Source organism: Crassostrea angulata, chromosome 5 (genome assembly GCF_025612915.1).
Source record: "Crassostrea angulata isolate pt1a10 chromosome 5, ASM2561291v2, whole genome shotgun sequence".
In the NCBI taxonomy this organism is placed as follows: Eukaryota; Metazoa; Mollusca; class Bivalvia; order Ostreida; family Ostreidae; genus Magallana; species Magallana angulata.
The window spans coordinates 59,516,098-59,541,715 of NC_069115.1; the positions used below are offsets into that span (position 1 = coordinate 59,516,098).

The 25,618-nt window shown below is 30.5% G+C and overlaps 1 protein-coding gene across 17 annotated transcripts in view; it reads left to right on the top strand.

Annotated features, from left to right (window-relative positions):
- LOC128183990 (slit homolog 1 protein-like) overlaps positions 1-21,897 on the top strand; it is a 116,952-nt gene extending 95,055 nt beyond the window's left edge. For 9 of the 17 annotated variants that reach the window (XM_052853239.1, XM_052853250.1, XM_052853249.1 and 6 more), the window contains 9 exons: positions 9,146-9,318; positions 11,063-11,158; positions 11,963-12,058; positions 12,699-12,791; positions 12,942-15,224; positions 15,688-15,862; positions 16,611-16,678; positions 17,357-17,481; positions 18,153-21,897. In XM_052853239.1, the coding sequence (XP_052709199.1) occupies positions 9,146-9,318; positions 11,063-11,158; positions 11,963-12,058; positions 12,699-12,791; positions 12,942-13,048 (565 nt within the window). In that variant the 3' untranslated portion in view covers positions 13,049-15,224; positions 15,688-15,862; positions 16,611-16,678; positions 17,357-17,481; positions 18,153-21,897. Of the gene's footprint in view, positions 1-9,145; positions 9,319-11,062; positions 11,159-11,962; positions 12,059-12,653; positions 12,792-12,941; positions 15,225-15,687; positions 15,863-16,587; positions 16,679-17,334; positions 17,482-18,152 lie in introns of those variants that run through there. The other 8 variants (XM_052853241.1, XM_052853245.1, XM_052853244.1 and 5 more) reach the window with 8 other exon arrangements.
- The last annotated feature ends 3,721 nt before the right edge of the window (positions 21,898-25,618 follow it).

A 25,618-nucleotide genomic window follows, 5' to 3' on the forward strand; every position in this document is an offset into this window, starting at 1 on the left:
AGGGAACATTGCGTTTCGGATAACTACGCGTTGTTCTTTGTTTTAAGATCACGAAAAAGCATGTGATACAATGGATATTTTGCTTCAATAAAAATCACTAGAAAATGTACAAAAAATTGATATTTCAACGTGGAAGTGATAGCAAGTGAACAACGTATCCTTAACGTATTTCAAATGCTTTATAAAAGTATATGCCATTTGAATGTATAAATAAAATAATCAGAAGACATGCGCTTTTAAGAAAAATTAAAACTAGGTTTTTATGTCATCAGTTTTATTATAAGCCTACGGTTATGACTTTTTAAAAAGTCATCGATTAAACGGATCGCACATTAAAAAAAAAAAATAAATTGATCACAAAAAAGTTAGTTTTAGGCAATGACAAAATTATAACAAAGTGAATAGAAAATCGCAATGAATTGTTTTTTTAAGGACTAAACTATCATATTTTACCTGAACGCCAATGATCCAGAATAACTGTTTAGCTTGCAGTGACTATCGTTACGTCCTTCTCTATAAAGCACAATATCTTCAGTAACAAATATCATAATGCATTTCAATTTTCAGGTCTGAATTAAAACAGGAATATATCTTAAAGCACGAAAATTTTACTTTACATTGACTTTTCACGATTTTATTGCATCTTTGACATTACTTTTGGATTAACATTCGTACTTTATTAGCAAAGTATTTACAACAAAACTCTGATATAAATGTTGACTTCAATTTTTCTATTGTCAACTTTTCTTACCTATGTAACAGGCTTATCCGTTGATGTAAAGAAGAAATCAACACTCCTGTTAGGGTTCGATTAACGGGCTTTTATTATCACAATTTATATAAATAGATTTGATTTGACCCTGTAAAGACAATATAACAAGTATGAATATACGGCATAAAACACATGAACTTCAAGTAATTACGTATTGATGTACAATCAATATATTGAAGTAATTTAACTTTATAAAGGGATATAACTCATATAAGTAAACTACAATTTACATAGTATCTCCTTTATATCAATGTACATGCATTTACATTTCAGTTATAAAACCATTGCTATAATTATGTAATGCATATAATACATTAATCTGATATTCTAAGCATATGAACATACACATACCATTCTATGGGAATAGGCCCCATGTACAAGTTGAGCCAAGTTCAATGCGACTCAATTACAAGGTATATGTGCATTCTGTAATTCATTACATAACTATTACACTTTCATAAAAGTATTTTTTAATAAAAAACATTTAGGGAGACTTCAGTTGTTATAACTATTTTAACTTTAACTTATTATTTCAAAAGTCTCTCTCTCACTTTTCATTCAATCAGAGAAAGTGCAAAAGAATTATAAATATGATTTAATACTGATTTGACATTTAGTAGAAATATTATAAATGATATTAATATTAGTAATATTAGATTGACTTACCAAGAAGAGATGTAATTTGTCAAAAACGTCTGTACACCTCTATTACAGTCCGCTCTCTTCAAACTCTTGACAAAGATTAAACTAAAACCCAAAGAACTTTTGGAGGGAAATCGACCAACCAATAGACAAACAAGAAACAAACTAAAACACCAATGAGATTAAAAGACACAACTTAACTTTGACCAAAATATAATCACTGCCCTAAAGGCAACTCTGGACCTTTCTACAAATTAAGTTGTCATGAATGAATGCACACTAATGTATTTTAAGATCAATAAAATAATTATAGAAACCAATATATATGCATTCAAAAAATCATGAAAATATCAAAATGAAATGATGCATATGTAATATACATGTACTTGTAATTAAATCATAAAATATGAGACTGCTTCATAGCAATATACCTAAATGTGGAGTTTTTGTCTCTCAATTTTGTTTTTAATACGTAAAGACATGTTCTACGTATGAACAATTAAGCAATTATCTCACCTGGTCAAATTCCCGTTTCGCACACATTTTTTCGATACCTAATTTTCAAATGTGTGCAAAACGGGAACAAACCGTTTCCAAATAAAGGCTCCGAAATGGTCCGTAGCATATGATTCAAAGTAAAAAAAAATAATATTGACGCATTGAACGTTTTCCTCTGATATTTGTATTTTATATGTTTGCCAATTATACCACTCGAATTATTAAATCGAAATCTATGTTTTGAAAAAATGTTTAATTTTACTCATGTTTTAGCATCATATCTGTTTAATGTGATATATGTTGTAAATAAGAACACATGTTGTGCATAATTTAAGGGCTGTAATTTGAGATCATACATTAAAGGATCTATGCGCCTGGAAATTCTTTGCTTTATAACTAAAAAACTGTTAATGTTTTGATGATGCTGTCACTGGAAAGTTGTTGTTCATAATCTTATAAATATATATGCAATTTAATATTGTTTTGATATTGCGTAATATGAGAGTTAAAAGCTTCAAATGAAAACATGTATACCCGCTTTCATTTTGCTAATAGACAATAACTCCCTCTGCATAATAGTGTTTTAAAGGCGCAATCAATACTTTTTTGGTTTACAATGTAATCTACAAATTTATCAAAATATGGTTTCAGAATCCCGTGCTTTTTTCGCAACTCGTTTTTGGATATGGCATGTTTCTATAAAAAGAAAAACAAAGGAGCGGTTAATTAGATAGTTGTTTGGTTTTCATTCAATAAATAAGTACAGAAAAAAAAATAAATCGATTGAACATATGATTACAAGCATACACTAGCTGCAATATTTTAGAACGTAAGCTTTGTGTAATGTTTTTACGATACTCATTCCTTGCACTTGGCCGTGGGGAGTAATTGCGCTTTGAACGATTTGTGGATATTTTGTACAGAAGCTTTGCAAGCGAAGTTTATGTGTGTCGCCGTTAGACTTCAATGATTAAGCACTGTATACGAATTTTCCTCTTTTATTTTATTAGAAAAGGAATTCAATGATCTTTATATTTCTGCATTTTCCCTTAGGTAATATTTTACATGTACCTGCGATGATCATACGTGCGACGACATGCATTAGCACGATATTAGTTTATTCATTAGGATATTATTAAATATTAATATATAAATAAAGACTATCAAGCATATATACTGCTACAATCAATCAATAGACTTCTGACTTTTGTGTTCACACTTACTTAGCTCATCCTTGGAACATTGGCCAAGGAAGATCCATAGTATGGGATCTGCGGTCATCTACGTAACAAAATCCCTAACAATGCTTTACCCAATGATACAAACAAGGATTCATGTAACAAACATCTTACCCCCTCTAAATCTGCACATTATAGATTTTTGCAGAACTTTAAATAATTTTCTTTTCATATCTATTATAAAACAGAGGAAAGCACAAAACAAACAAAACATTTTGAATATTATTGGATCATCGAGAAAAGTAATATTAATTTCTGTGAATAAGGTTATTTATTTTCCTGTTACATGGCGGTGTCTCTAGGAAAGAGCACCATCCGGTGTAAAATTTATACTCTCACTTTTGCATAAAATTTCCCGCTGATCTTTGATAACTGAATATTTTGTTAAATATCCAAGTCTACGCGCATCATTAGATAATATTAGACGACACACACTTCTGTATGTATGCATGTTCAGAGATGCCATCAATTTTGACAAATTAAACAATTTTGACAGCACGCAACATTTTCAAATTTCGAGATTTCTGACATGAATCACGAGAACATGTATAAAACAATGCTTGCTACCCGCCGTTAAAATTTTCATTGTTTAAAGACTTTTTGAAACGATTAGACAAACTGTGTTCGACGAGTAGTTTTCCCAAACATTTTCAAGACATATTCCGCTTTTTTTTCGAAAATGTTTTCATACAAGCTTTCAATCACAACACGTTTTCATAACGAAAGTAGAACTGAAAGTTAGTCATTATAATCGTTTGACACCAAATCCTATATATTTTCAACTCGCAGCAACAACGGAAGGCCTACTCGTTGCTTTGCACCGAACTCTGCTCTAGTTCATACTAATTGTTAGGCCATTATTAAACACCGAATGTCTACAATTTTTTTTCTGTTTTTTACGATTACGACAAAGATCACACGGTCAGCAGAGGATCCTTACACATCCTTTGCATCTGATCATACATTTAATTTTTGTAGAGTTCCGTGTTTGCTCTGCTCCTGTTTTGTATTTTCTCTGGACTTTTGATTAAGAACACTATTTGTTTTAAGTAATTGAAAAGCTGTACTACATGCATCTTGTTGAAATTGTTTTTGTAGAAATAGTCTTTTGTAACTATTAACAACCTATTTAGGGTTCAACTCTGCAGATGCTCTATAGTGATATGTCTGTTCAATTGTTTGTTCATCTGTGCAGTAACCTTAAATTAAGTTTCTATGTCAAAGTTCAATACAGAACGCTTTTTATATTCCTTGCCAGGACGTCGTATTTTTTTTTCTCTAGGTCCTATTTGCTTTCTAATACCATATTATTGATTAAATGAGGTACGCCGATCATAAACTAGATTTCTAAATCAGATTAAGATCAAGGCAAAGTCCTCCTTAATGCTTTTCATCCTAATATCCTTTCTATGTTGTCTTCGTGATAGTAACCACCATTTCAATGATGTCTCGTTGCTGAATGTAGACACCACTCGGACTCTGATATATTCCTCTACTAATACTATTCAGAATCTGTATATCTAAGATATTTCATGTAGTTTTTTGCAAGAAAATTGTAGTAAACAACCTATACATTTGACTTTTTTTTATATTTCAATAATTTTGCAAGGAAGGGCTTATAATCGTTTACAATAATACAACTATTTTGAAATGATACCTGCATTTAGCTCAAAAGTAAAAAAATACCAGGAACATTTGGTAAATCAATAAACTTTGCTAGACCGGATGACATTTCTACGATTTTTTTTTGGCGACAAAGTATTCTAATCCCTCTGATAAGTGTTTACTCGCATGGCCTAGTATCCAATGCATTCTTAATGGGTTATTTTACAGGAAAAAAATATGCATGGGTTATTTCTGTATGTAAAATTATAGTATGATATAAAAAGTGACAGATAACCCACTCTTACTTCAGCCAAATGCATAAGAAACATGTACATATATTCTATTGAAATCAAGGTACTGGAGCATGAAAATGCTAAGCTAGCATTGCTAGAAGTTGTATCACATCTTTAGAAAACTGTGCAACTGACTTTTTTTGGATGTGTATAAATCTATGATGTTCAATTAGACCCATGCTCTGAAATCATTTTCAGATTTCTGATTTTCTAATATTTACTAATTAGTAAAATTATTTTTTTTATACTGGTTGAACATTCCTTTTCCTATTAACCATTGATATTTTTTTCTGATATGTTAAGATACTGTTAAAACATGGCCCTTACCATTATTTTAACCCCCTGGAATTCAAAGTAACTAAATATCTTGCAAACCATTGCTCTCTTTATCCTAAAACTTTTATTTTTTGTTACTTGTGTTATGGTGCACCAAACTTTATGTAGGTTATGATCCTATGGAATGATTCTAACCCCAAATAATTAGAACATTTTAACATGTCTTGAAAAATGTTGGATCCCGAAAAATTAACGATATACATGTATATTTCTGTTCTTAAATTATGGTGCAGCAAGGAATTAAAGTTCATGACCACAAAGAGTTGATTTTACCCACATTCGCTTCGAAATAGGAAATAATATAACATTTTGACATATAACTGTTGAGATTTAACTATATCTGCTCTTTCTCCTTGTGTAATTGCGCATCAAATGATACATGTTATGCTTCCTTTGGAACACATCCTTACTTTCTTTTACTGGAAATAATCAGGTATTGCATCTTATTCATATGTAGAGTTTGTCCCGTGTGGGTAGTTCCTACCCAGATGAAAACCTTATTACGTATCTACTGGACACCCCCATTATAATCAAGAATTGATATTGCCACTGTGTAAAGTTTAAGATGAGTTAAGAAAAGTAATTATTAACATCAAATTTATCCCGGGATAAAAGTAGAAATTAAAAATATTTTTAAAACTAATAATGAATTATATTCTAAGAAAGGTGTTTGTATTACAATTAATTTTAGAACATAACAAAGTTTTCTTAAGCAGCGAATGATTTGCTATTGTCGTTTGGTTTTTTTTGTAGTTCCTATATTTCGCACAAATTATTTAATCGTGAAAAAATACATGAATAAATTACCGTTATGATTTCTTATCATATTTTTGTTGAGATCCAATTCACCTCAACCTTATTTTTTATGGTATTTATAAGGAATCATTTATTTGGCAGCATCTTATCATTGTGCATTTATAATTGCTTATGTTCCTGAGAAAAACGAATCAACCGGTGACTGATAATTTTATTTTGCAAAATATCCTGACTGCATAAAAAATATATATAATTCGATAATCATAGATCGAGTCTATTCGCAGAACCCTTTTCCTATCTGTATTTACAAATAGGAAAAAAGCGTGTTCACTTAGAGAAAAAAAAATTGACAAGTGATTTGCATATCGCAATAATATACTGTCACGTTTTCAATCTAGAGAAAGCAAAGATGCAAACATTGAAATACACTGAAAGAATTTTATTGGAAGCTGCTTAGTGAAAAGCTGCAGTTTAAACCTGAAAGAAACAAAACACAAAAAAGTAACTAAAATACTTTGATTTCAATATACTAATAATATTAATTTATTTTTGGCAAACAAACCAAATATTCCCTTATCCATCTGAATTCAACATATTTTTAGTGAAGATAAATGTCTTAGTTTGAATACCCTCTTTAAAACTGTAAAGGCTAATACAATGTGTAAGTGGAATGCAGTATTTTATAGTTTAGTGGGGTTTTTTTGGTAATAAGGTGTGTTTTAAACGTATAAAGTCAATTGAGGGGATTGACAACGAAGTGCTTAAGAGTAATTCTCTGCTAAAACCAAAGAATCCAAGAATGCCGTTCAAACAAATGCATCCAAAATGCAAAAATAAAAATTAATATGGAGTGTACTCAAGTGTCTAATAGTGATAACCAACTGAGTTTATTTTTGGGTTCGCCGTTGTTATGGCAACCAGAACTGACAGATATATAGTCAATTTGACAGAATCTATTTTCTGAAATATAGCATTTTTAACTTCAATATTTGATTTTAATACAAATTATGTGAATCTTTTAAATTAGATAGAATGTTCTGGACATTCCCATGTAATAGGAATAATTAAAAATTTATTCCATAATTTCAAGTTCAAAAAGGAAATGGAAGTTTAAAAATATCGAATTTTGTGATTTTCAAAATGTAGAAAATATCCTATTTTACATTCTACTACAATTTCAGTTAAATATATCCAGATATTCCATGATAGCTTTTTAAAAACACTTACATACCCTTAATATTTATACGTTTATCTTTCATATGATATTGATTTTAAATGGGTGTATGTTAGTAAAAGAAGGATATGCCATAATGATAATGAAAAGATTTTTAAAAACCGTCCTGTGTTTTCTCTTTTTTACTTTGAATTAGAGTTTACTCTCTTGAATTGTTTTTCAACTGGGAGTAATATCCTATAATATAAGCTCTTTGAATGTTTAAAAAAAAAACATTGTTTTTGAGGTTAACAAAATACCTCATGTCTAAAGATGAAGCAATATTTATATATCGCTCCGCATCAATAAGCATATTAAATTGGGCCTCAGAACAGAGAGGAATAAATTTCTATATGGCAAACATTGTGAGAAAGATTTTAATTGATCTTTCGTTTCCTAATTTACTATTGAAAATGGTCAAACAGACAGCGGGGGAGATGGAGGGGGGTTCACACCTACAGCTACATCTTCAAGATATTGACGAGCAAAAAAAAAATGAGTAAACCAAAAATTGATTTACTTTGATACTCTTTACGAAAAGACAAAGTAGACTGAACGTCTTTTATTCCTTCATTTGTATACCTGTTCTCTTGATATCATGGGACAATACATACGTATATATGAATGAAATATTATACACAGAGAAACTATTCATATCTACTTTACTTAGTGGACAATGAGATTGTTTCTAAACTAGACTGACCTCAATGTTGAGTCAGAATTATCAATGTCTCACATTCTCATTATTAATTTGTAAAGGAGACATTTCTGAAAATAAATAATGGTGTGTTAAATATGAATTGCTGCGATGTGTTCCTTAAATCACATTGAAATCAATATTGAATTCGAAATCAATATTTTTGAATTTTTTTAAAATAATGATGTAAAGATGGGTCTGTAGTATCTGATGCTGTTTATATAAACACATATAAATTCATTTACAGTCAGTTCAAGTATATCTTTTACAACATACACCATAGCATAGCATGACAATGAAGTCTCATAGCATAGCATTGGAATCTCATACCATAGCATTGGAATCTCATACCATATCATATAATCTCATAGAAACTCATTCGTCATAGCATACCATAGCATAGCATACATTATGATTTAAACTTTGTTTCAAATGTTTTTTATTTAAAAGAATACACGTTCACATAGTAGATTAGTATTAACTTTGGTTTTTCATCATTTTACTTTGAAATATGTGGAACTCTTCTGTGTATGGAGGCGTTTTTGTTCAAATCTCATAGCATGCCATAGCTTAGCATAGCATACCATATCATTAGGCCCTTCATTTTAATTTCTCATAGAATAGCATACAAATCTCATAGCATTGCATTGAAGTCTCATATCATATCATTAAAATCTCATAGCATTGCATTGAAATCTCATAGCATATCATTAAAATCGCATACCATAGCATGACATGAAATTGTAAAAGATATGCATGAAATGACTGTAAGTATCTATGAAAATTTTTGTTCGAAAACCAGGAACTTTGCCAATGCCCTTAAGTTTAAATGAGTAAAAAGAGCTTAGGTATCTATGTTTATGCTACCTGTTTTGTTTATTATTGTTTTAATATGGGAAAAAGTTTTTATAGGTAAACCAGGTAAACCTTTGCTTTATATAAATCATTGTGCAAAAAAAGATCATGTGGATCAATCTCCATAGTGTTTGCAATACATTACTTTATCAAACTTATCTTGGGAAAACTTTAGAATCTAGACTACATTGAGACATTCATTCAAATTCTGACCTCCACACATTTCTATTTTATTAACAGGTATATTGAGGGAAATCCTCTTAAATGTGACTGTGATTTACGACACTTTGCGATGTTTATGCAAAGAAAGGGGATTCATCTTGATCAACCGAAATGCAGTTCCCCTGACCATTTTAGAGGAATGGAAATCATTAACGTTCCTTATCACAATATGAGCTGTGACTCAACATCTGGCAAGTACAATACATAATTTTTGTTATACAGAGTGTATATAAGCATGCTTAGAGATGCTTATTTATTAAAATATAAAGTAAAAACACAGCGCAGGGGAATCTCATTAACACAAAATGATGTAAACTGTTTTTAAGCATTTGTCGTTTTCTAACGCATTTTGCTGTTTGGTTGATTTTTTAATTAATAAAGGTGTCAAATGACCAACTGCAAGACGGAAATGATTATATATATATATATATATATATATATATATATATATATATATATATATATATATATATAATATTGAGATTCAGGCCGAAAATTGAGCTGGTATGAAAGATTTAGAAAAAATAAAAAAATTACGGTCATAGGTACTATTTTTTGTTATAGGGTAGGTAGCATAATGTTATATAAAACATATGTATACCGTGAGGCGCCTGTGAGTTGTTTCCTTTTTCGCAATTCAAATAATATAATATTCGTTTGATGCTTAGAAGTCTGATTTGATGAAAAAGTTTTCTGAAACCCTGATACAAGAAATTGCATATTAAATCTACATTGAATTATTATCTCCCGCTTTCACTGAAAGTGGAAAATATGAATTTCTGACTGTCTGTCATTCTTTCTGTATGTAACACAATCGGTTCCAGATGGTATCTTCAAAGGCATTTATGTTTCTGTAATGGACTTTTATATGTTAACACATTTTGACCCAAAGAAGGTCCCAATTGATTTTGAAATAAAAAAAAACCAAAGACCAAGGTACTGAATTTCCACATTCGTTCTGTGTGTAACACTTTCGTTTCTCTGCGAAAACTTTATTCGGTCAATGTAAAGGGTAGTTGCAAGATAAGTTGCAATATATTCTTTAAAAAATTGTACATAGTAAAATGAAAATAAAGAATAAACAAATAAATAGATGTTTATCAATCCACGTTACTCTATTACAAAGATATCAAAAACTTAATAATAACATAATTATTTCATAAAAGTTATAAAGAAAATTTCTTTTAACAGAAATTTTATAATAAAAACATTAAAATTTAGCATCAACATAGTTAGCTGACATTAAGAGAAGAAACAAATTAGACTTTATTTCTGATCTCATAAAACAAATCAACAAAAGTTTATCGTTTGATTAAATTGTCACACCAAAACTGTAACAAACCATAAGAAAATTGGCTCAAAGTTAGTTTTAGTAAAACTATAAGAATTTTAAGAAAGAGAGATATAGATAAACAAAAAATCATATCCTGTCTAACAACTTAAAAATTTAAAACAATTTAATAAGATATTGGAAGAAATATTTTTATTATATATAGTAACTTAATTCAGGACTATTGGAAGGAATAGTGTTATTATTTATAGTTACTGTATGTTATTATATAAAGTTACTGTATACAGGACTATTGGAAGGAGTATTCTTATTATATATAGTTACTGTATACAGGGCTATTTTTGAAATATTTTTATTATATAAAGTTACTGTATACAGGGCTATTTTTGAACTATTATTATATATAGTTACTGTATATAGGACTATTTTTGTCCCGTGTTATGCTTGCCCTTCTTCACGAGTAAACGGTTTGCCCCAACTGGAATTTTACCCAGCCATAGTTGGGTTTTCAGAGAGATGACTTAAAGTATTGGAATTCTTCCACTATTAAATTCGCCCATTGAAAACTAGGGCAAAAGGAGCGAAAATAAAAGGGAGATATATTTCCTGCATGCAGAAATCAATATAGAGACATATATTTGTAGAAACCACACTTGCCTCAACCAAGACGCCATTCCAAGAGATTTCACGACAAAGAGTCCTCTCGACAGCAAAAATCAGGAATGCCCCAGTCACTACTGGTAATTATATCTGTCCAAACAATCTAACATTTGGTGGTGCTGCAAGATCCTTAATTTTTCATTTTATTTATCTACGTGTGAATGTTCTATAAAAGACTGCAATATGTGGTATTGTTTTACTTTAACATTATAGTATTTTATCTATACATTTCATAAATCAATAATATGTAAGGTAAACTAAATTATCAAAAGAAAATATCAATATTTGTTTTTCGTTTATGAAAGACGTGAACAGAGTTCATCGTTTGATCTTTTTTTCGAAATAAAAATAAAATGTTATACTCCTGTGTTACTAGTCACTGTATACAGGGCTTTCGGAAGAAATATTGTTATTATATATAGTTACTGTATATAGGGCTATTGGAAGAAATATTGTTATTATATATAGTTACTGTACACAGTGCTATTGGAAGTAATATTGTAATTATATAAAGTTACTATATACAGGACTATTGGAAGGAGTATTCTTATTATATATAGTTACTGTATACAGGGCTATTTTTGAAATATTTTTATTATATAAAGTTACTGTATACAGGGCTATTTTTGAACTATTATTAAATATAGTTACTGTATACAGGACTATTTTTGTCCCGTGTTATGTTTGCCCTTCTTCACGAGTAAACGGTTTGCCCCAACTGGAATTTTACCCAGCCATAGTTGGGTTTTCAGAGAGATGATTTAAAATATTGGAATCCTTCCACTATTAAATTCGCCCATTGAAAACTAGGGCAAAAGGAGCGAAAATAAAAGGGAGATATATTTCCTGCATGCAGAAATCAATATAGAGACATATATTTGTAGAAACCACACTTGCCTCAACCAAGACGCCATTCCAAGAGATTACACGACAAAGAGTCCTCTCAACAGCAAAAATCAGGGATGCCCCAGTCACTACTGGTAATTATATCTGTCCAAACAATCTAACATTTGGTGGTGCTGCAAGATCCTTAATTTTTCATTTTATCTATCTACGTGTGAATGTTCTATAAAAGACTGCAATGTATGGTATTGTTTTACTTTAACATTATAGTATTTTATCTATACATTTCATAAATCAATAATATGTAAGGTAAACTAAATTATCAAAAGAAAATATCAATATTTTTTTTTCGTTTATGAAAGACGTGAACAGAGTTCATCGTTTTATCTTTTTTTCGAAATAAAAATAAAATATTATACTGCTGTGTTACTAGTTCCTTCGGTTTGATGAGAAAACCTATAGAATTCAGATCAAATAAATTGCTTATCAGATCTTCATTAAACTGGTATCCATATTTTAAGCTATCTTCATTATTTAGTTTTAAAAATATTCCAAACAGATACAGAGCTCTTTATTTCAAAGATTACAGGTCATTGCTCTTAAAAAAAACTATTAAACTAAACCTTCTTTACAAACTTCAGATTACCATGGTATAAACTTTATTTTGTATTACATAAACAAATGTAGAAAATACTTGGATATCAAAATAACAAGACTTTAACGTGGATGCAGGAATAAATATCATGAACTGCTTACATGGACATGCCTGAATTGTAGAACCAGCGGTTTACCTTCCGAAGACAACGGACGAAGCCCTTACACGACAGATATTGAAGTCAACACCGGTGATTGGAGACCATCATACCACAGGTAAAAGTTGATACAACTTATCTAAAACTAGTAAAAAAAACTTAATTACATGTATATATTTTGCATTATTAATTCTTAGTAAAGGAACAGTCAGTCAGAGGGGAGGTTTTAAATATAGATTTCATAAGTTTGCACATGGTTGTATTGTAGAACCAGCGGTTATTCCTCCAAAGAAAATGGACGATGCCCCTACACAACAGCTACTCAAGTCAACACCGGTGACTAGAGAACAGCATATCAAAGGTAAAAGCAGATAAATGTAAGCTTAAACTCGTATAATAATAGTAATATATAATAGTATAATAATATCTAGGAGACTTTATATTCTATTTTATATTATTTTTGATTTTTTATTGTCTTAAAGAAGAAAATTATAGAATTTGGGATAAAATGAAATAATACCCATTCAATTGAATTTTTAGAAAGTTTAATGCCCCTAAAAAAAGGTAAAACGTTAAAAACACCTCCAACTAATGACAACTGTTACTGTTGTAATGATGTATTTAATGATCCTGAGAAAAATAGGGCGGCCATTTGAAATCAAGGCTGATTTATCTAATACCTCTGGACAAAGTAAGACCGTCATTTCTGAAAGCAAGTATATAATGTGTTTTTTTACTATGTTGATCCACAACTTCTTATTTCTATAATAACATACACAAACTCATTAAAACATTGCATGATGTAAAACATGTTTTACATTTACATTACATTTAAACACAACAAAACCTGATTTTATTTATAATAAGTTTGCTTTTACATTCACGGAATTTTTTTCGCGCAACATTTTTGCTGAACCGCTACAGATGATATCAGAAACGAGTTTGACGGAGGCAAAAATCGACAAAAAGCACCAAAGCAAGACAAGGTTATATTTATGGACAATGTTACATGTTTAACGTAAATCAAGGTAAAAAAAATCAATATAATATTACTGAAATATTTTACATTTTATTGGTCGAAATTTTAATATCCTGTTAAGAGAGTTAACGTGAAACAGATAACGTTTTCCTGTTGCTTTTTCAATAATGAGCTATACAAAGTAACCCTTTTCTTTAAAAAATCTCATAACTAAAAACTGTTGTCTTATTATCATACGGGCATTAAGAACATAATTTTATCATCCAAAGTATACAAAGGTAAACACATTATGAGAAACAAGTTAAATGTAGCAATTGTTCGTTCATTGTTTAAAAATAATAAATTGGCGAAATTTCCTTTTTGAAGATGATCCCTACCGCTGGAGCGAGATTTCTTAGTGGTCACCTAAAACATTAAAGTGGTTTTAGAGTTGGTACTTACTGCCGTTCTTTACACTGGTGTGGGGTGGCCGGCAGACGGATGTCATCTTTCTACGTCTTCACACTGGGCGATCACAGCTTCTACCTACAAGATGTTATAATTTGTTAAAATGTTTACTTACATCAATCAGTATAATATTGTTGATGCAGCCTTGATCATATCGCATTCAACCACTACTCCGTATCAATGTAATGATTATATATTATATCTAAAATAATTAACCAAAGAGCTCTCACAAATTGCATATGTGTTGTTTTAAAGTCGTATAAAATGATAGCTACATGTATTTTCTTGTATGGTGTGGGTAGAAACAGAGAGAAAATTATGTCTATTTTGCTTAATTGATATTTTTATGCATCTTTGCATTTAACTAAAATATAATTATAGATATGTTAAAAGTTGTATTTTTCATTAATAATTAATAGTACTTAAGCAAGTATTGATATTGTTAAGTCGTACCATACTATTGGCAAATCTAACTTTTTATTTTATTTTTCAGCATACCACTATTGTTCAACAAATATTCATTTCCAAAATCAGAACTGCTTGGACCATCTTTTACCACACCGACGACTGTTTGACAAGGATAAGGATAACAAATTCCTACAATTTTCACTTTTTAGCCATTTTATGTTGGCATGATTTATTGAATTATTTGTTAAACACGCTTTAAAATTTAAAATAGTAATTACTGTGGAATCATTAGATTTCGTGGTGGCTCAATTTTCGTGGAATTCGATGGTACCTCTCATCCACGAAAAAACATCCTCCACGAATTGATAAATTAGGGTAATAAAGTCATATTTCCGTTTGTTGATGTATAAGAATACACGAAATTACAACAACACGAACCTGTAAGATTATAGCCATCCACGAAAATTGGTCCCCACGAAATTTAATGATTCCACAGTAAACTGCCTCTATCCAGATTTTTTCTATGATTTGAGCAATTGTAATTTTAATCTCAAGTGTGTTTCAGGTGACCATCGTTAGAATGAAATACACAGTGTGTGATTATGATCAAATTCGGAGGATAACTTGTGCAGAAAATGAAAATAAAACAACAAATGTACACCGTGGCAACGCACCAACGGCTGTTATGGGCATAGTTTGGGAGTTTTGTGATTTTAGGTAACATCTTTTTGAAATTTTGACGAGAAAAATTCTTTTGCTGTACAGTAAATACAAAATTATGATATTAATAAATATTCAAATTGATAATGTTTCCTTCATTTTAGCGCCTGGATTTATATTAACCATTTGTCTTCATCAGCCTTGATGACATTTTAATAGCTTGACCATTTTCTTTTTTCAATGTTAACGCTATGTAGCAAATCAAATTCGGTGCCCACGCAATCAGCGATTTTCTTCATTCTTTACAGCTTGATAGATTTTAAAACAACCTTGCACCATATATTTTTTTTACTTTGCGGTCCCTTTGTCATGGTGGCAGGGGTTAAATAGTATCAATCGGATAATGAAACGATTTATAAATAGTTTCTTTTTTGAAATATTTAATATGAAATTAAAATGATGTATCATCATTAATGCTGGTTTTAAACAATAATGAATTTATATATTTTTTTCTTTAAAGCATCTGCACCAGATTTGACCTTAACCATCCGGATCTATTTCAACCACCCGGATTCCTCAGCTTCAGGAAATGAAGACGATGGGGCATTTCCTCCCTTTTATTCCCATTTGAGCAGTAACGAACTCTCTAATTTGTCTTTGCGCAAAGTCACCCTTATATCACCTGTTTAAACCAGGTTGTGTTTTCATCATTTTCCTTCCAAATTCGTTATTTAGAAGGATATGCGGGGAGTTTGTTTAAAAGGGACTTGGACACAATTTGAGCTCAAAATTTAATTTTTTTTTACCAATGTTTCATTATTTAAAAAATAGTTAATATGGGTACTTTAAATGCTTTGTCAAAATTTGAAAGTCAAACATTGAGTTATGAGCAAGATACAGAGCATGGACATCTTTGTTTTGTAAACAAAGCCCGAGCTTTGTTATGGTTTATATATATATGTTTTATTGGTATAAGCCTCAGTCAAATGTTGCTTTTTTCTGTTCATCATGTTATCAATGAACACATTGAATCAGTTAACCTTGTTTGCCACGAGTCATTTGCTAAAAAAATGGTTACTCAATACTTTACCTTATTTGTAAACAAATATAAGACTCGAGCTTTGTTTACATAACAGTGATTTCTTTGCTCTGTGTCTCTCTTATAACTTGACTTTTAAGATCCAAATTCGGTGAATCATTCAAAAAGACCATTTCAAATAAACCATTTCGTACATAAAAAAGAAAAAGAAAACTTTGATCTAAAATCGTTTCCAAGTCCCTTTTAAACTGTTAATACTTACCCGTATTTATTAAATTGAAATATATTCAAATAAACTGGACTAAAGTTGTAAGTGAATTTCAAATATAATGCATTCATTATAAGAAATAACCATATTACTTTGTATTGCCGCTGGGGTAGCTGATTTTTATCTAACTCTGTAGTGATGAAAACTGAAGTAGCGAGCCTTACCTCAAGTTGCAACCCCAGACCTGGGCCATAAACACTTCAGGTTTGTTTGAATTTTCTCCAGAGCTTTCCGATTTGTGTCGCTGGAAATGACGATGCATTCACGGCAAGAAAAAGGCAATTTTCTAAAATCATCATTGGTGGAAGGGGTGGGGGGTAGCGTAGTACACCTATGAATTCACTTTCATTGTTCATTTTCTTATTTTTACTTTTCAATTGTTCACTTGTCTATAAACAGTAGGGTCAACTCCGTGAAAAAAATTTGCTGCGACAAAAAGTGTGTGTGTGGGGGGGGGATGCCCCCTTCCCAATACCGAGGACGAAATAAAAATGAGTACAACTTTTTGTAAAAGTAGTTCAGACACAAATTGTCCAACGGCTGCAGCTTTTTTTATGGTCGTTATTTAATTGTAGACTTTTGCAAAAAAACAACTGCCAATCGCAAGAAGCTGTCATTAACATGAGGCTTGTCCTAAAAAGCAGAATTTTTGTTTTGAGTTATCATCACGGTTAATTGATTTAATTATGTTTTTTTTTATTATATGTGAGAAGATAGTTTGAATACAATATAATGAAAAATTCTTATTGTATTTTGTACTTTTCAAGTAATTCTATTTATAAAGATAAACATTCAGAAGTTAGTTTTTTGTGTTTTTTTTTAAAGTGTATAATCAAGTCAATTATAATGTTTTGTTAAAGAGTCGATTCCTTGAAATTGCAGCAATGTTCAAGACACACCCAAAACACACCTAAGTCTCACCGAAGACACACCTAACACTTACCGACGACACACCCAAGAATCACACATTCCGACCATCTGAGCAATTAAAATACCTGCTTGAACGGGTATGAAGCTTTGATTTTTATTTTTAATGATTTGTTTCGTTTGTGCTTCTTTTGTTGAATCATTTTCTTGACAAAAGTAAACCAGTGTATTCATATAAGCTCATTTCCAATATATTCAATCGACTTGATTAATTTTAATAGAATTGTTATTTTTTCGATTAAATCAGGACTATTTGGTGCATGTTCTTTTTATTACAGCGATTTAATAACACGGATATGTAATAATGGCGTTAATAAGAAATCCTCAAAATAATTGGTTTCATTATGACGTCAAAGTGGGGAATGTACTGTGACGTTCGGATTTAAAGGAAACAAAATTATGAAATGTACTAAGATATTCGTATAGAAAGAAAGAAAGATGTTGTGTACAAAGACGTTCAAATAGAACAATAAAATAAGTTGTTGCCAATAAAAAAGATTTCAGATACAACAACGTTCTATTGCATCCCCCCAACCCAAAACAGTATACATACTATAACATTATCAACATAATTAACTATTTATATTACAGAATACATCCTATAACATTATTAACCTAATCAACTAGTCATATTACAGTATACATATTATAACATCATTAACATAATCAACTTATAATTTTACAAGATACATACTATAACATTATTAACATAATCAACTAGTCATATTACATTTCTTTCTTTTTATTTCAGATTGACGCGAAGACGCTCAATAAACGCTTCATCCTCTTTTATATCGAGCTTGTTTATCCACCCAAATACGCTACCACCAAGCTTGTCACGATAAAACGGAAACTGTTACTCTATACAAATTTTCTTGATTCTGTAAAGTAATACACTATCTTGACAATGATTTGTTAGCAGTTGTTGATTGTATGGTAGTTAAGATATGTGTCAAACCATTAGGTAATAATGTGTTAATCTCTTACGCGTTATATTTATTGATTCAAACTATTTACCATCCATTCTGTAACTGTTGGATTAGATTTGTAATTTTAATGCTAAAAATCATATTTTGAATTATTGTTTATGGTACTGCTGATTAATAATATCAAGTAATTGTTTTGAATACAACACAGTTGAACTTCGATATGTTGAAATCTAATATCTGGAATACAATGGATATATCAAAATGATTTATAAGTCCCAATTACTTATTTCTAAAGTATTTTACCGACAATATCTCAAATATAAGATATCTCGAAGTTTTAAACAGTCCCATTTACTTCGAGATAGCGAAGTTTGACTGTAATTCTATATTGTTTCTACAGACAATATATTTATCATGTTTAAGTTGCATTTCTATGGATTGCAAAGTATTGTTTTTATAAGGCTATTTGAATACACCTTTTAAAGCAAAAAGGTTTGTTGTCTTGTACAAATTATGTATGCTTTTGATTAAATGTTTCTTTCATAATGTGGAGAAATGTCATAAAACAATTTTTGTAGATTTGATTAAGTATTCAAAAACAACACAGCTTGCAATGATTTGAAGACGGTTAAACTATACTCTTTGATATAGTTGGTCAGATAAAACGCACTTAAAGGATATAAGGTTATCTTGTATCATGCGATTGCGAATTTGATCACGCACATGCGATATTTTAAATGAAAAACTTGTAGATATTATTTTACAGGTATATTAAGATTAGTTAATTTACATTGCTCTTTGCCTTTTACTACAGAAAGTTCATCAAAAAAAAAAACCGTCTCAATCTTATAAATACATTTTTTCTTTCATACAAAATTGCATATTTTTTTTTTTTGAATTAATAAACTGTATTACTGCAAGTTGTTTGTTACTTTTGTGGAAGGCATGGTCACAATTTTAACTTGAATATCATATTATCTTTTCCCATCTTTAATGTATGGACCACTTTATTAAAAGTTATTGGCCAAATTTGAATACTTATATCAAAGTAAAAATGTGATGAAAAGGCTCTTAAAAAAAAAATAACCAAAATGTTTTAACGTCAATTGTTAAGTTCACAAAGGTATTAGTAAGTTTCACATGTACAAAGAAAACAAAGAATAACAGTAAAATAATGATGTTCATTTTAGTGGGCCATTTTAGGCCCATATCTTATATAGTCCTTCTGATCCTCTTTTCAAATATGAAGACTGCTTATTTTTTCAAAAATTAAAATTCTCCCAGCTCTGCCTAATCTGTAAACGAAACCATTATGGGGGTGTTTAATTCTTAAAATAAATTTTAAATGATGTACCTCGCTTGTTACTCGACATTTAACATTTAAATTGTGATCAAATATCTTTGAGACAAAAACCGTAAATCTGTTGTTTTTTATCATCTGAAATTGTTACCATACCCATTTAAGACGTAATCAAATAGTTGTTTAAGCTCATGTAAGTTTTTCTTATCAAAATATGACTGACGTCTGCTGCCATTGCCAATGTTAAAAATGTCAAATATATTTTGCAAGTTTGGTTTAATAATCCGTAGGTCCAAAGGGTTCGGCATGGTTATCATAAAAAAAGTGTAGATATATTAGAGGAATGAATCGCTGTTTTGAAAAAAGTGTAAACTGTTCAAAACCATTTTGTATCTTACAAAACTAATAAATATTGAATTCAGTGCTTACCGATTGATTTTTTGCCATTGATTGTAGATAAAAGCGGTCATTTGACCTTTAAAATGACATCACATTGTACAAAGCAATATAGATTTCATTCATTTGGTTCATCATTCACCTTTATGCAGTAAATGCAAGATGTTATTGCAAAAATTAGTAACCACTTTTCCCACCAAGAAAAACTACATTTTAGGAGGGCATCGCCTTATGAACATTTGATTTTTCAGGGGGATTAAATCTTCAAATACCCCAGACATTCATTCAGTAAATTGCTTATAATACCGTACGACATTCGAGTATTCAATATACGCCAAGTTTTAAGAGATGTGTATTCTTGAATAGGAAAAGCGCCATGAATGTTTGATTTTCTATGTAAATATAATCTCTTTCATATTTTGACACGAATTTTTGTTTGACCTGTTCCGTGAACGTCAGTACAAAGATATAATTTGGATTACGAGTACCAACTTATTAAGCAATGTTTTCTTTTCTATTTCAAATCAAAGTACTGAAGTATTGAAAGCCGGGCTCTTTTGAAGTATCTTAATGCATATTGAGTAGTAAAGGCTGAACTCTCTCTCTCTCTCTCTCTCTCTCTCTCTCTCTCTCTCTCTCTCTCTCTCTCTCTCTCTCTCTCTCTCTCTCTCTCTCTCATGCTTTTAATGTCGGCAAAGCGTCAATGAGCGACTAAATTTTGTTAGCGGCTATAAACAAAAATATGTCTGTCTAGTAGACAAAAATTCAACAGTTGCTGCCTTGAATTTGCAAGAAGTGAATATATTCAATCCCCATTTCTTCAACGCGCAGCAACGTAGGTCATTGAAATGCATGCGCATTGTAAGTAGCAAAATTGCATTGTCTTGTTTTTAAAACACGTTATTTTAAATTAAGAAAACAAAAAAAGATAGACAATTCTCTCGAACTTAAAAAAATTAAAAAAACAAAAACAAAATACAAATACTTTTGACAAAACTTGGCTCTTTGTGTAACTATTTGGTATAGCGGAAGTTTTTACTTTGACGCTTTTTTTCTTCATACTTTTGAAGTTGTGCTATTTATAGTAACATTTACGATTTGCCTGCCTACAGCCAGGACTCTGCTTTCAACAGAGCCCGGCTAAAATTGGAATTCATTAATGCGGTCAAGTGAAAAATATATTCATAAAAATGCTTGGTATGAATAATTTATCTTGTAGAATTTGTTATGACACCAATTAAATAAGATAATACCAAAATTTAACAAAAGTTAGGTTCATTAATCAAAACTTGAAATTGTTGATCAGATGAGCGGTATGGCTTTTATGCTTCATGTTTCCTAATTGTATACATTATAAAAATATGTAAATTATTTAATTGCAAAATCAGACATTTTTTTAAGTTCATAGTTTATATGTTATAGATAACCTTTTGATTCTAATGTTGATAGCAAATAAGGTAAAATGAAATATGTTGGTGAGCTTTGCAATTTTTGCTTAAAATCTTGTTTTGAATTTTTTTTTGTAGTATTCCGGGCTATTTATATATTGTATTATTGTTTTGAATATATCAGTTCTGAAATATTTCTCATTGATTTGTGATTTCTCATTTTTTTTATGTAACGAACGTTTTACAGACAATCTATTTAACATGTAAACATGTCTACATTTCAATGGAACATAAACAATTTAGATTATCTATTGTAGAATAAAGAACATCATTAATGATTTTCATTAAAACGTTGTTTTCCATCTGAACTGCAAACAAGTTGTTGTTTGTTTTTTTTGGTACAATTTAGCCAATTAAATCAAAAATAAGTTTGATATTGGTGTTTGTTTATAAAGGACGTTTTGTACAATAAACTGTGATTGTTAATGGTTTTGCCTTTTTTCTTTGAAATAACATAATGCACGAGGCTGGGTTAATCAGGGTATTTTAGAGCTATTTTCCCTGAAGTATAGCGTCAAATGAAGAAGAACTTTAGATTTCCATTAGGTACCTTTTCTTTATTTATGTTTTATGTATGCAGGATATTTATATTCATAAGGGAAGAACAATAAAATACATGTATCAACATGTAATCATAACCATTATATAGTCGCACAATAGTTACAATGCTGCTTGTAGACTAATAGAAAGTTGAAACAACGACCTTGTCATTAAATACAACTTTCCGCTAGGTCGAATGCTGACTGACGTTTTTCATATTTAGTGTTAGGCAATCAGTAAATAGTATAAATCACGGAATTGTCTACGGATTTTTTCGTTTTCCCGATTACAAAAAAGAACACAGGTCGGATGTGACGGGTCAGAAGAGTATGCTCAGTCCTCCATAGCACCTTATCCCACCTTTAGGTTTTGTAGAGGTCCGTGTTTGCTCTGCTTCTGTTTTGTATTTTTTCCTTTTGTCTTTTGATTCAGAACACTGATCGTTATCAACACATTTCCCTAATAGCTCTGCAATTTCCAAAGAAAACTTTGGTATAACTTTTGAATAAAAAAAATACGAGAGTTGTTCGGAAAAAATTATAACATTTATTGCCTTGGAAAAAAATTCGGTACACAATGCCAGTTGACATTGACAAGAGTCAACCTCGATAAATTGAAATAATGTACAAATTTTCTGGTCAATGGCATAATTGGATCATCCCTGGTAAGCTGACTGGCTTGCATTTGTTCAGTGACCCATAATAACGGCAAAATAATCGTAAGGTCATTTTAACGTGTTGTATTGCTTCTATATGTTAAATAAGTTATGAAATAACGGAAAGTATAAATAAATCTTTTTTCTCATCTTTTGATTTAATTTTCGGAAACCAGTATTCGCATATATTTTTTTATTTTCATCTTTATGAACAGAATTTGAGTTATTGCTTCCCAAACGTCAAGATGCTATGAAACGTCTTTTGCAGTCATTCTGTACATATTTTCAACATTTTACATCAGCTGATGTATTATAAGTACTTGTTATTTAGACCTTGTTTTTATTTCTAGTTAAGGGCATTGGCAACGAAGTTTTCCGGAAATAAAAAATCCGTACCTGCATTTTTTCTTTTATACATCGAATTTCAGTTACCGTTCTTGAGTTTTCTTGTAATTGTGAGTTATCGCCCGTAACACGAACTCTTTAGCTTATTAGAGTAATAAAAACAGCGTTTCCGAGGTAAACAGAAAATTCGAGAGATGAAGCGACATCGTTCTACATCGACTGGCAGGTTCATTTCAGCTTCCAAAAAGAAAAGAATCGACGTATTTAAAGCAAACTGACTTGGTCAAATCTTTCATTCAAACTGACTATAATGCACATGATGCAGCATCTGATGCAAAAGCTCTACTACAACTTCTTACTTCACAGAATTTTTCAGAACACATTTTACTTCAACACAGCTTTTCATTTGATTCGTACATTAGTCTACTTCATTATCATGAAATGGTGCAAAAAAACTCTTCCTCCCTAATGTGCTTAGTGAACAATAAAGTTATTTCTAAAATGATAATGACACGCATTGCGAAGTCAGGACTCTCTTTTTCCCACCTGTTACTGGCTTATAAAAGAGACTCTCAGCATGGTGTATTGCGATTGCTCTCCGAGAACACTTGTGAAGGGAAACCAAGAGTAACAAGCAATAAAAAAATCATTGGAAACCTTTGCTCTTACATTAAAGATGTTTGTGATTAAAGATATTGTTTAAACATTTTTTTATCTTTTTATTTTTTTAGTGTGTGTGTGCAACAGAAAAAAAATCAAGGGGAGTAACTCTAAAAGAGTAAAATGGCATTTTCTGGTGCATACTTTTCATATATAAATCTATTTATAAAATTTTCAGCTGGATATCATAGAAAATCTATTAACAACAATGTTGAATAATGAAAAACAAATCAGATATCTCACTTATTAAAAAATTGTTCCTTTAAAAAAAAATTTTTGCTAATTTTTCCCTCTATTTCATTGAAATCAATGTGAAATGAGAAATATATAAAATTTAAATTATTTCTCAAGATACGATGGAAAGAGTGGTTTTATGTGTTGGTAAATGTCTTTTTATATACATATCAACCTATAAAGGAATCCTTAAAAAAAATTGTGGATAAACCAGGAACGTTGCCAATGCCCTTAAGCATAAGTTAAAAGAAAACCTGATGAACTAGAGCTCATGACTCATTTTCATCGTATAGGTTTTGATAAAACGATTGTTTAGCCTGAAAAAAGTTTTTATTCGAGATTCTCATCTGTTTGATGCATATTGACTTCACCGCCTCATTGTGAACATTCATCATGCCGTCGTGGTCAGATTTCTATGGCTTGATAAATATATTTGTACTATTTCCGTTGTTTATTTCGAACATAAGTAAAACTTGCACACAATCTAGTCACATTAAAAAGCAAATTGATCATATGAAAAATGAGAATAACAAACTGTCAACCATCTCAAAAATCAATAAAACGAAATACAAATTGAAAGCAGAGCAACACGAACCTCTAAAAAGATAGAGGTAGGGTCTGGTGCCTAGGATGAGTAAGCATCCTCTGCTGACCGGTCACACCAGCCGTGCGTCCAATGTCATATCGGTTAAAATGTCATTATCGGGGAAAACATCGCAATTTTTAGGAAAATATCTTGATCGGAAAAACGGAGAAAAATCCGTAGACAATTCGGTAGTCAATAAATAGTCCAGAGCAGAGCAATCACAGACCTCTGGAAAACCTCAGAGGCAGGTTCAGGAGCCTGGGAGGAGTGAGCATCCTCTGCTGATCGGTCACACCCGCCGTGTGTTATTTGTCGTAATCGTTGAAAAAACGGAAAAGTATATCATATATCATTTGTTTTCTGTTATCATTAGCTGTAGGTCTACCTAAATTTTGTAAATAAAAGTTATGTTTCTATTTCCCGAGTTTATATTTGCGCCAGGTACCCCGACCATTCACATCTTAACGCTGATGTGAACAACACATTGAATAAATTTAATTATTACTTGTCCAAATATTTGTTAAGGCTTGTTAATTAATGTGTATGCCAAATGTAACACAGGGACGTCACTTGGAAAAAAAAATGAAAGTTTTAAACAGATTTATAAATGTGTTTACATACTTATTAAGTGAGAATGCACATATTTACGAAGTAACTGTAGATTCTATATTTAGATTACCTGCTGTGCTTCTGCATCCAACATGGTTTCCTACAGAATATATATATGATTCTAATATTCTGTTGATAATAAACTAACCACGAATCTGTGAAAGTCAAAAATGTTCCAAAATGAATTCATTTCTGCTGCTTTAATAATAATCCGATAAGATCATATCTGATATAATGGTTAACCGTAATTGTATATTATGATACGTGTTTTTTGTTTTGTTTTTTTTAAGGGCGTAAAAAACATCGTGTTCATTTATTTAAAAGATTTATATAATAGATAAACAATTCAACACTGGTGAAATCTATATATTTTTTGGGGAGTAATGTTAATGTTTGATATATCTAAATTTAATTTTTTTTCTTGATATGCGTTAATGAAAACAGCAAGGAATCAGCACGGGGTTCTTTTTCGTGATAGCACCTACTTAATAGATTGTTACACGAGTCTACAACGA